This window comes from Oryctolagus cuniculus, chromosome 8 (assembly GCF_051225735.1).
Source record: "Oryctolagus cuniculus isolate XC-2025 breed Fujian yellow rabbit chromosome 8, ASM5122573v1, whole genome shotgun sequence".
Classification (NCBI taxonomy): domain Eukaryota; kingdom Metazoa; phylum Chordata; class Mammalia; order Lagomorpha; family Leporidae; genus Oryctolagus; species Oryctolagus cuniculus.
In genome coordinates this window covers 43,305,641-43,318,991 of record NC_142874.1, presented here as the reverse complement: position 1 = coordinate 43,318,991, position 13,351 = coordinate 43,305,641, and the positions used below count along the sequence as shown (strand labels likewise).

The following is a 13,351-nucleotide window of genomic DNA, read 5'->3' as shown; positions in this document are numbered from 1 at the left end:
ATCTTAAATCATTAACCTACCTATACATTGTATTTCCATCATATTCTTATTTCTGTATAAGAGGAGCTTTTTTACAACTTTTAAAAATTCCTGGGTTCAGCACTGTGGCACAGCAGGTAAAGCAACTGCCTGCAATGCTGGAATCTCATATAGGTACCAGTTCAAGTCCCAGCTGTTCCACTTCTATCCCAGCTCCCTGCTAATGAGACCGGGAAAGCAGTAGAAGATGGCCCAAGTCTTTGGGCTCTGGGACCCATGTGGGAGACCCAGAAGAAGTTCCAGGCTCCTGCCTTCAGCCAGGTCTAGCCCCAGGCATTACAGCCATTTGGGGAATGAACCAGCAGATGGAATATCTCTCTGTCTATGTCTATCCCTCTCTCCGTAACTCTGCCTTTTAAATAAATAAATAAATCTTTAAATGAAAAAAATAAATAAATAAAAAATCCTCATGGAATCATCTAGCTAAGGATGCCCATCAAAAAATTATAACTAAAGCTATAGGTTGTTATTTAAAGAAACCAAAATAGAGATATGAGTGTTTGCCCCTGAGTTCTTAGCTTAAGAAATGTCTTATCTTAAACCATCAACAATGGACAAAGACAAGTCAGATTTAATAATCACTGGAGATACTTTCTAATACAAAAAATAATTCTATATTGTCACTAATCAAAGTCCTCTAGTTTCTCCCTTAAAAAGTCTAGCTATGGGGATGAAGATGGTGTTTGGAAGTCAGTCTCTCAATCTCTTAAATAAAATTAATTGTTTGAAAACTAGCCTCTACTGAATCAGCTTTCCCCTGATTTACTAATCTTTATTAGGTGAAATAAAACTGAAATAAATAAATATGAATATGTATACATGTTTTTTCTTAAGCATGTAGGAATTGAAATACTCTTTAAAAAAAAAAAAACCTTTGTTTTTTATTTTGTTTGAAAATTGCCCTCTGCTTCCTGAGGAAATTCAGGGTAAGTCTATTTCCACTGTACTGAATCACCTTCTCTAACGCTTACCACACAGTAAATGCTCTATCCCCATCCCCCACCACCACCAGCAAAAACAAGCCAAAAAAACTGCCAAACTGCCATTATTCCTCACTATTCCATAAACAGCATGGTTTCTTATTGCCTCAATGATCTACTTCTACATGCTATGTAGTTTGATAAAATATCAAAGTATATTACCGAGAAGAGATCCAGCAACCTATATATGATTTAAGTAGGATAAAGAACAATATCACTGTTGTCTCTACTTTTTGGTAAAACAGAATTTTACTAATGGAAACTAATAATACATTTGAATTATCCTTGTATGTGGCAATATATAGTTGTTTATAAGTTTGAATAAAATCTATTCACACTAGTCTCTCCAATTCTCTGTCTTCAGTTAATGTTACTATACTCAAAAATTTCTTTCTTTTGTTCAACACATAATTTCCTACTTCATCCAAATCACTGATAAAAATCTTGAACAGATAAGAATATAACAGACAGCTAGTATCCTCTTCAAAAGATACAGACTCAATGAGAAGCCTTGTCAGAGGTTGAAAACATATAAACAATAAAACTCCATGTATCTCTTACTATTCATTTAAGTTTCTAACATTGAAATGCAAATATATATAAATGAAACAAAGAAAAAGTACTTACTTGTTCCTTCTATAAGCAGTTCTTGTCCATGGCTACCCAAAAGTGTCCGAGAAAGAAAAGGTGCAAAATCTACAAAAATCTCTCGCAGAAGAGGAGCTGCCTTTTCCAAAGCATGCTCAAGCCTCTCTGTAATACTAAGAGAAAGATGTTGTTATCTGAAGTAGTCAATGGAATGTTTCAATTTTCTAGTTTTTAAAATGAAGGATGTTATTTCAGTAAAATTAGGTATAAAATAAAAATTGACCAAAGGAGGCATTCCTGCTAAATATAGCACTCTTTCAGCCTGAATTTCCCTTTTTATCCCACTCTATCTTATGACCCCCAACCCTGCCAAACAGTCTGGTTAATAACCATTCCTACACCAGTCTCATTGCAAGGATTAACTTATCATATCAGAGTACTTGCATTTTAGTCCCATTATAATATTAATAAACTCAGTTCTTAAGCAAATGTGTCTGTTCACCACTAAACCATCAGCAGCCTGAATTGAAGAACAGGTCTTATTTCCAAGTTCCCAGCTGTAGCATATAGTATAGACTCAATAAAGGTTTATGAACTGAAAGAAGCAGTTCATATTCATTTTTGTTGAAGTCCTAATGAAAAATCTGAGGGACTTTTCATCTACTTATACTGTATAGGTACATTTATAATTATTTCAAGTTACATGTTAATACTGTGTCTTTGTGACTTTAGGTACATATATTCATGCAAAAAAAAAACCCACATGGATATTTTTATGACCTTTTGGGGGGAAAAAAAACCTCCTGCATTTCAGGAAAATCAGAGGTATCAGTTTTAGTTTCCAACTTAGAAACCAAACATATATACAAACAGCCACTTATCTACTACTCACACTACAGGTACTTTTAGCTCATATGACAAGATAGCAGTTGCTACTGAAAATTTTAGGGACAGCTGTGTTGTCAGTAACTATCTCTTCACAGGTACTACCCTTAATCTTATCTTTCTCAATGTATCTCACAGAACCTTTTCTCTCTGGATGATACCATAAGCCTATACCTAAGGGATGCTATAGCATTTCTAATTGTAGCAGGAAAAACCAAGAACTCTCTGACCACTAAGTCTCTAATGGTGGACAACACATTCATCAACACCAAATTAGAATTTGAAATGCATAACACCAATTAAACAAGGTAAGTGAAAAAAAAATCTATCTACAACTCAGTATCACTGTGGCTTTGGTTGACTGGCTGTCACTTAAAATTTCATCATTTTTACAGAATAGAAACAAAGAAATCCAAATGTTTAATTTCAAATCACTTGAAATATAAGTTAGAAAATGATTTATTCACATGCATTTACTATTTATCACAAATTTCTCATGTACCTACATTTCATAATCTTTTAAAGTAAAATGAACTGATAAAATATTCCCAAGCCACTAAATGTCAGGAATTCAGGCACAGCAGAAAAAAGAAAAAAGAATGAAGGAAGGCAAGAAGGAGGGAAGGAAAGGAATCACAAGGCATGGCAAGGTGGGGCAGAAAGGGAAAGAGAGTCAGTGATCAGGAGAGCAGAAAACAAAATGTAGCTGGATACTTTGATACATATAAAAACAATATCCAACTTAGATACTGAAATACCTCATATTAGAAACTGGATCTTGTGGAACTGATCCAACTGTTGGAACTGAAGGCAATCTTGCATTAGATGATCCATTACCTGTAACAGAAAAATAACCATTTACGTGAACTCTGTTTTAGATACATAGATTCAAACAAAAACATGTCTTCATGCCAGTCATCAAAAACATATTACAATGCATATTATAAAATTATTCTTTATAAAACATGAAAAGGCAAACACTGTTTTTGCTTGAATCTTCTCATATATAGATCTCAGTTACAAGCTCAATTAAGCCAAGCAATTCTTCTATCCATGGTTTGAACAGGTAACAGAGAATTAAGTTCACATTCACAAAATTGGGTTCATAGTTCCTTCTATTCAACACCAAATGTCAACAGAAATTTATAAGCAGAAGCATTCTTTTAATTGAAACAGAGTTATGGTACAGCTCTACTACCTGCAAGACCAACAGCCCATCTAAGTGGGCAGGTTCACGTCCCATCAGTTCAACTTCTGATCCAGCACCCTGCTAATGCACCTGGGAAAACAGCAGGAGACAGCCCAAGTACTTGGTCCCCTGCCATTCATGAGAGGGAGCCAGATGGAGATCGCGGCTCTTAGCTTCAGCCTGGCCCAGCCCTAACCAACTGGGGAGTTAACAGGTTGGTGGAAGATCTCTTTCTTTGCCTCTTCCTGGCTCCGGATCAGCCAGTGCGCTGGCCGCAGCACGCCACTGGAGCAGCCATTTGGGGGTGAACCAACAGAAAAGGAAGACCTTTCTCTCTGTCTCTCTCTCTCTGTCAACTCTGCCTGTCAAAAAAAAAAAAAAAAAAAAAAAAAAAAGAACCCTACCTTACACCTTATATAAAAATACCCTCAAAATGATTAAGATCTAAAACTATGAACCTGATACCATCAAAATACTAGAGGGAATCATCCAAGAAACTTCAAGACATTGGCATAGGCAAAGATTTCTTGGAAAAGATCCAGAAACACAGGGAACAAAAAAGAAAATTGACAAATGGCATGACATCAAGCTAAGTGAGACTTGATAGTTGTTTTTAGACCTTTTTAATACTCCTGTGGAACCAGGGTCTTACTATTTTTTTTACTTGTTGAATATTATGATTAGTGTTACATTCAGCCTGTGATTATAGAGTAGACTCAAATTATGCCTTTGCCAAAATTAAAGAAAAAAAAGGAAGGAAGGAAGGAAGGAAGGAAGCAAGCAAGCAAGCAAGCAAGGAGGGGGAGTAAGGGGGGGAGAAAAAAAGGAGGGAGGAAAGTACTGTTATCTTAGAATTGTATCTATGAAATCTGTTCTCATTAATAAACTTTTAAATTTTAAAACTAAAAATTTAAAAAAACTAAAAATTTAAAAACTAGTTTTTCTTCAAACTAAAAATGAAAATAAAAAGAATCAAGATATAGGAATAGAATCATTCAATTTAAGATAAGAGTATGAACTGAAGAAATAGAAGGGGCCACATGCTTTCCAAGGCCAAAATTAGGGAGAAGAAGAATGAACACACGCAGTGATAAATCGCCCTCTGTGGCAATGGGGACTAAGAGTCATTAGAATTCAAGAGGGACGCTACCTTAAAGACCCGAAGTAAACAGGTGCAGGAGATGTATACATTGTACTTGTAGATGAAATTCAGGAAGTTCCTATTCATGAAAGAAGTAACCTAACAGGGTACTTTTATTGCTAGGGTAAATAAAAGCTAAAATCACATTATGATTCCATTTAGGGACAGAGTAAGAAAGGCCAAACATAGGAAGGCAAGCAAAACAAAGAATACGCAAAGCAGAGAAACAGGATCCTGGACTCTATGCACTATCAGAGTTCTGATACTGTAGATCTGTTCTCCAAACTTCAGGCATGAGTATGCTGCGAACACCTACAGTGAGTCAAAATGATGTGGAAAGAGAGAGAGAGAGACAGACAAATAAATGGTCATCTAGGAGGCAGAGAGAAAGATAGTGGAAACAGATGAGAAGGGAGAAAGAAGCTCTCTGATATCCAGGAACTGGCTAGTAACTCTCAGCTAGGCCCTGTTGTTAACGGCTCACTTGGAACCGAAAACTAGGTCTTAGTGTTCTCTTATTGAATATAAACAATTTAATAGATAGGCTGTGACTATGAAGAATTAAAAAACAGGGAGGGTATTTGGCCTAGCCATTAACATTGCTTAAAACCCTCCATACTCCATGTCAAATTTCATGGGTTCAAGTCCCAGCGCTAGTTTCTGCCTCCAGCTTCCTCCAATGAAGATCCTTTAAGGTAGTGGTGATGCCTCAAGGTACTAGGTCCCTGTAACTCACGTGGAAGACCTGGATAACCCTGGATATTATGGGTATGTGGGAGTGAACCAGTGAAGGGCAGGGAGAGCTTGCTCTTGTGCCTGTGGTTTCTCTCTCATAAAAATAAAAACAAAAAAAAAAACCAGGGACAGGCACTGTGGTTCAGTGTGTTAAAGCCCCAACCTGTAGTGCTGGCATCCCATATGGGCTGCTACACCTCTGATCCAATTACCTGCTAATGTGCCTAGGAAAGCAGTGGAGGACGGCTCAAGTGCTTGGACCCTTGCACCCACGTGGGAGACCCCGAAGAAGGTCCTGCCTCCTGGTTTTAGCCTGGCTCAGTCCTGGCTGTCAGGGCCATTTAGGGAGTGAACCAGAAGCTGGAAGATCTGCCTTTCTCTCTCTTTCTCTCCCTCTCTCTCTCTCTCTCTCTCTGTAACTCTGCCTTTCAAATAAATAAATCTTAAAAAGAAAACATAAACAAAAATAAAATCACTGTAATAATGTTACAACACAAATACATGAACTCTGTCCAAATAACAAAAACTATCAGACATCCAAACCTTGAAAGAAGTAATTGCTGCTTCTTTAAAAATTAAGGCATTAGCCCTGGGAAAGTCTTCCCTGCCTGTAGATAACGTTAGGATATCTAATCCTAGAATTTCCCCTGCTTCCTTGACAGTGTTTGATTCAGAAGCACCATTTCCTTAATCCCTCACCAAAACCACCTAATACAAGCTCAAACCTTATAATAAATGTTAACAGTCTATTCCTGAGTTGTCTCAAGTTCCCCAATTGTGTGAATGCTCTCACACACAGAATGTATTAAAATCAACTTGCTGAAGCAAAGGTATAGTCCTACTAGCCTTTGGTTGGAAGGCATTGACAGACTTTAAATGAGGTCAGGCAGAGAAAGCACTAAGCCAAGAAAGGTGTAATCCTTGGCCCATTTTATTTTTATTTTTCTTTATATATATATAAACAAAATTTTATATTAACAAAAATTTATTAACATTTTTATATTAACAAAAATTAAAAACTATATATAGTTTAATTTTTGTTAATATAAAGAATAGATTTCATGTACTTCATAATGACAATTCACAGAAGTTAACGATATTTCCTCTCCTGTTTCTCTCCCTCAGTCCCTCTCCCTCTTTCCTTTACTTTTTTCCTTTAATTTTTGCAAAAACATAATTGCAGTCCACTCAATAATAAAGCATAATGCATCACTAATTACAATATTCAACAAGTAAAAAAAATAGACAAGAGCTACAGATGGCAATCAAATCACAAGATGTCCATTTCATTCCTATGCATTTTTTGTTTTGTATTCTATATTAACTACTATATATCAGAGAAAATATATGATATTTGTCTTTTTGGTATTGAATTATTTCACTAAGCATAATTGTTCATTTTAAGAGAACCAGAATTAAGGAAATCCCTAACAACAGTTTCCAAAAAATCATATTTCTTCATGGTATGACATACATTATTCCATATAATGGCACGCTCAAATCAGAACACATGTCACAAAGGCATCTTACAATTGTAGTCAGCTAGCAATTAAAACTTACTTGTGAGAAAACATGATCAGATAAAATCAGGAAAGCAACAGAATCAAAATCTGACGCTTGGTAACAGTCTAATTAATTAGGGAAGAATTGTGGAACTATTTGAAAACTTAATTTAGCCAGTCTATATCCCCAAACTTATACAACTAGAGGAAACACAATTGTATAATCTAATATAAGTGTAACACTGCTAATGACTTGTTTGTCATAACTACTCAATTTGCTACAGTTTAGGTAACTGGATTTTTTTAAAAGTCCAGAGCTTTGGGAATCAATTACCATGTGTCACAACTGTAGTCGGTTAATTTTTTCATTCTGACAAAAATTCAAAAACACCATGCATTAAACAAAGTAAGGGCCCTCTTTCCCAAACTGTCTTACATGAGCCAGACTCAAAGCAGATAGCTGAGAAAAGGAGAGCAAGCACATCAGGTAGGAGGGAGGCTACAGTGGCCCACTCAGTGTGAGGAGGTCATTTAAGTAGAAGATAAAAATAAGAACTGTGAGATAATGATATGAAATCAATGTTAACTATATGAATTCATTAACAGTCAGGGCTATGCTGATCAAGCCCTGATAATACATATCCCTCTTAGTACATTATCTTAATACATTAAACATTATCTTAATACATTATCCCTCTTAGTAGTTTTTTTATCTGTTCTACTTAATATGACTGGTTTAGATCTGTAATTGATGCACAGTTATTCTTAAGTGTTGAAAATTAACTGAAATGTGATCCCTGTTGAACATGGTGGTGGGAATGGGAGAGGGAAGAGATGTATAATTTGGGACATGCTCAGGCTGACTTGCCCCAAGTGGTGGAGTTGGAAGCATACCAGGGGATTCCAATTCAATCCCATCGAGGTGGCATGTACCAATGCCATCTCACTGTTCCAGGTGATCAGTTTCAGTTCACAGTTGGTCATGGTGGAGGGACTGGGAGTCAAAGGGAGCACATAGACAAGTCTAGTACCTGCTAACGCTAACTGATAGAATAAATAAAGGGGAGAGTGATCCAACATGGGAAGTGAGATACTCAGCAGACTCATAGAATGGCAGATGTCCTAAATAGCACTCTGGCCTCAGAATCAGCCCTAAAGGCATTCGGAGCTGGCTGAAAAGCTCATGAGAGTATTTCAGGCATGGAAAGCCAAGACACTCTGGCAAAAGATCTCTGCGAGTGAGATCCCAGTGGAAAGAACAGGTCATCAAAGAAGGAGGTACCTTTCTCTGAAGGGAGGAGAGAACCTCCTCTTTGACTATGACCTTGTCTAAACAAGATAAGAGTCGGAGAACTCAGAGGGCTTCCATAGCCTTGGAAACTCATGACTGGAGCATAGGGAGATTACTGATGCCATAGACAGGAGTGTCAATTGGTAAAGTCAACAACAGGAGTCACTGTGCACTTACTCCTCACGTAGGATCTCTATCCTTAATGTGCTGTACATTGAGATTTAATGCTATAACGAGTACTCAAACAATATATTTCACCTTGTGTTTCTATGGGGGTGCAAACTGTTGAAATCCTTACTTAATGCATACTAAACTGATCCTCTGTAAAAAAAAAAAAAAAAAGAAAAAAGAAATTATCAATTCCCAACTTGACTCTCACTGGGATTAAACATGACAATAGGTCTGCTCTGATTTCATCACCATTTAAAAAATCATCTATTATTTTTCACTTTATGTTTCTGTGTGGGAGCAAACTGTTGAAATCCATACTTAATGTATACTAAGCTGATCTTCTGTATAATAAGATAGTCGAAAATGAATCTTGATGTGAATGGAAGGGGAGAGGGAGTGGGAAAGGGGAGGGTTGTGGGTGGGAGGGACGGTATGGGGGGGAAGCCATTGTAATCCATAAGTCGTACTTTGGAAAATTATATGCATTAAATAAAAGTTTAAAAAAAAATAAAAAAAAAATAAAAAAAACTATATGAATTCATTGATCCTAAAACATAGGGCAATAGAAATAAGCATGTGAATAAAAACACACATTTTTATATGTGCTATAAACATAAGATAACTTTTAAAAGTTCATGGAATGTGGGAATTAAAAGTGAGTTCATTTTTAACATTTTTTCATTATATGCATTTCCTACATCTTATGAAAATGTTATTTTGCACAAAAATAAACTCATACTTTTAATTCCATTTTCTCTAGGTCTGTCGAATGAGGGCATCTAGAAGCAGCAACATCTTAACACCTAATTGTCTATATTTTGGCTCTTTTTATTTTCCACTAAAAGAAAAATATGATCTCTGGAAGAAAAAGACAAAAGGACCTGGAAGCATGGATTTGTGCCTTCTAGAAAGCAGTGTCCAAGGAATGACATATGTCCCAAGGACACACAACCCAGCTTAAAGGAGCTCCTACTGACAAATCAATGACAATCTAAGCACCAAAATAAATAACAAGGACCAGGTATTTGGTGCAGTGGTTAATAAACTTTCAACACATGCATCCCATGTAGGAATACCTGAGTACTTGTTTTTTGTTTTTAAAGATTTATTTATTTATTTATTTATTTGAGAGGTAAAGTTACAGAGAAAGAGAGGGAGAGAACAAGGTCCTTCCATCTGCTGGTTCACTCCCCGGCCACAAAGGCTGGAGCTGGGCTGATCCGAAGCCAGAAACCAGGAGCTTCTTCTGGGTCTCCCACCCATAAGGAAAGAGCTGGAAGAGAAGAGGAGCAGCCTGAACATGAACTGGCACCCATATGAGATACAGCTGCCACAGACAGAGGCTTAGCCAGCCCCCTGAGTACTTTTAAGTCCCACCTCTGCTTCTGAGTATGAAGTAGGCAGGCATACACGCCTTTGCCATGCCCCTGTGTGACCTCACACCCTGATACCTTCACCACGCCCCTGTGTGACCTCCCCCCCCTACCTTAGCCACACCTAGGTACCCACCAGCCAATCAGATTAATTAACCACTCCCCTTGGGCAGTGGGTTATCAGCCTGGGACAAGGTGCGTCCCGCCCTTCTCTTCTTTGTTGGCCTCTTGCCAGGAGGGGGCTGGCTGTAGCTCTGCACCTCCAGGGCTCTTGGCCTTTGGGCCACCTGCCCTAGGCTTCCTGGCCTAGATGCTCCTCCACGTGGCTGGTTCCTGGTGCTCGGTATGAACCCATATTTACCTCTCTCCCTTAATAAAGCTCTCACTCTCCTATGCATCTTTCTCACTAAATAAAGGCTTAAAATGTACCATGCTGCCTTGTTTATCTGTGCCAGTATTTAGAATCCTTCTATAAATATTAGGCAAGAATCCTCTCAGGCTTATTAATATTGGGGATTTATTAATAAGCCCATCGTGAAATCGTATGGCATCCCAGATAGCACTTCTGGGGAACTCTAAAGGGCCACATTTTTGTATGAATTTTAGGAGGTCATCTCTGGTATCAATTATAGCTTCTTACTAATGCACACCCTGGGAGGCAGAAGGTTATGACTCAAGTTCTTGGGTTCCTGCAGCTCATGTAGGAGGCCCAGATTGAGTTCCCAACTCCCAGTGTAGGCCTGGTATACCCTGCCTGGCATTTGGAGAGTGAACTAGCAGATCAACAATCTCTCTCTCTCTCTCTCTCTCTCTCTCTCTCTCTCTCCCTTACTTCAAATAAGTAAAAACTAATGAATAAAATTTTAATAATTAATGATAAAAATTGATAACTCACTGAATAAAGTGGGAAAGCATGAAGTCACATTGAAATGGACAAATTGACTATCTGAGAAAGTAAATATTTAAATAATGTCAAAGGATCTCCCCACAAAACACAAATTAAAAAGGGAGAAGAGTAACTTTAAAAACACACAAACTGGCCGGCGCCGCGGCTCACTAGGCTAATCCTCTGCCTTGCGGCGCCGGCACACCAGGTTCTAGTCCCGGTAGGGGCGCCGGATTCTGTCCCGGTTGCCCCTCTTCCAGGCCAGCTTTCTGCTGTGGCCAGGGAGTTCAGTGGAGGATGGCCCAAGTACTTGGGCCCTGCACCCCATGGGAGACTAGGAGAAGCACCTGGCTCCTGGCTTCGGATCAGCGCGGTGCGCCGGCCGCAGCGCGCCGGCCGTGGCGGCCATTGGAGGGTGAACCAATGGCAAAGGAAGACCTTTCTCTCTGTCTCTCTCTCTCATTGTCCACTCTGCCTAAAACACACACACACACACAAACTTGGGGCTGGTGCTGTGGCGTAGCGGGTTAAGCCACCGTCTGCAGTGCCAGCATCCCACGTGGGCGTTGGTTCGAGACCCAGCCGCTCCACTTCTGATCCAGCTCTCTGCTATGGCCTGGGAAAGCAGTACAAGATGGCCCAAGTCCTCGGGCTCCTGCACCCACGTGGGAAGACCCAGAGGAAGCTCCTGGCTCTGAGCACTGGATAGGCTCAGCTCCAGCCATGGCGGCCAATGAGGGAATGAACCAGCAGATGGAAGACTTCTCTCTCTGCAACTCTGACTTTCAAATAAATAAACAACACTTAAAAAACACACACACACACACACACAAAAATGTCAGTTTCCACTTTTTAAGTGATCAAAGTCACTGTTATCAGTACTAGAACAAATCAAAATTGGGCATCATTTAATTGAAATCCTTTTTCTTTTTTTCTCCCCATCTGTTTTGTTAAGATTCCTTCCAAAGAAGCATACACCATTTCCAATGATGAGCAAATAACAGTCCAACCTACATTCAGGGATATTCATTTGAATTGTTCAGTTTTTGACCAGTTACATAGAGTCTTTGCTTGACCAAAGTTCAGTTAGTCTTCTGAACTTTCTCCTAGGGCTGTCTGCTTACTTTCCTAGAAAATTCAGTTTTAGCAAGAACCCTGCTAAGTTATATTATCAAGAAACACACCTCTCCCACCCTCTCTCTCCATAAATAACAACTCTCAACAGCTAACGGAGTTTCTTTTCCTCCACCATCCTCCAAGTTGGTGATGTCTCACCCCGGCCTGTCTTAATCCAGCATCCTGTAAGCTGGGTTACCCACAATCCACTTCTACCCTTGATGCTTCCTCTTAGTCACTACTTATCCAACAACCCCCATATAACGCCTTGGCTATCATTTCCCACTTGTCCATGTTGTACTCAGAATTAAGTCCAGTTCTACATTAATGTTCAACTTCAGTACTGCAATAGTCTTGAATACAGGTTTTTTTTCCTACTTTAACTACTTTCCAGCTCTGGATTTTGACATCAATAGAAACAATGTTTTGCTATATGTTTACATACATCTTCTTGTAATCCTTCCTTTTCTTGAGGTAACTTTCTAGAATGCAACTTATACACATCTTAAGTGTTGATATATATTACCAATTTGCCTTCAAGAAAAAATACACAATTTACATGTCTCAGATTTACCACTGAAACTGGAGATATTTTCCCAATTCACTGATCAATTTACAAAACAGGAATATAAATTACTATTTTAAACTTTTGAACTTTTCACTGGAATCTTTTTCTTTATGACTTATAAGCATTTATAATAATATTTACCCCTTATCATACATTATAAATACTTTTCAAGACTGTAGTAAATTTTAAACATGCAGAATTCTAGAGCCTTCTTAAAACCACCTGAACCAGTGTACACAGACAACATAAATAACACCACCTTTTTAACTGATTATTACAATACTTAAAATTATGTTAAGCACTTAGATACAGTAGGATCCTCCAACATTACTTCCCCACACTCCTGCAAAGCACTACAGAAAAAAGTATAGAGCTCTTCTGAGTGATTCACTAAATATTTGTAAATCATGATAACCACTTTCTGTAGAGCCTTCTATTGCTATCGATATATCACTTACCTATTAAATTCCCACAAGAAATATAAGAAGTTCTTTCACTCAACTTAGCCTGAAACTCATTTTATTTCTTGCTTTTTAAAAAAAAGTGCCAGGTCTCTCTTACCATATCTAAAGGAAATCCTGGCCGGCGCCGCGGCTCACTAGGCTAATCCTCCGCCTAGCGGCGCCGGCACACCGGGTTCTAGTCCCGGTTGGGGCGCCGGATTCTGTCCCGGTTGCCCCTCTTCCAGGCCAGCCCTCTGCTGTGGCCAGGGAGTGCAGTGGAGGATGGCCCAGGTGCTTGGGCCCTGCACCCCATGGGAGACCAGGAAAAGCACCTGGCTCCTGGCTCCTGCCATCGGATCAGCGCGGTGCGCCGGCCGTGGCGGCCATTGGAGGGTGAACCAACGGCAAAGGAAGACCTTTCTCTCTGTCTCTCTCTCTCACTGT

At 38.9% G+C, this 13,351-nt stretch overlaps 1 protein-coding gene across 3 annotated transcripts in view; it reads right to left on the bottom strand.

Annotated features, from left to right (window-relative positions):
- Positions 1-13,351, bottom strand: part of LRBA (LPS responsive beige-like anchor protein) — a 751,045-nt gene that overhangs the window by 525,039 nt on the left and 212,655 nt on the right. For all 3 annotated transcript variants that reach the window (XM_051819347.3, XM_051819348.3, XM_089302377.1), the window contains exons 31-32: positions 3,251-3,329; positions 1,647-1,780 (exon numbers count right to left, since the gene is read on the bottom strand). In XM_051819347.3, coding sequence (XP_051675307.3) covers positions 1,647-1,780; positions 3,251-3,329 — 213 coding nt within the window. The remainder of the gene's footprint in view (positions 1-1,646; positions 1,781-3,250; positions 3,330-13,351) is intronic.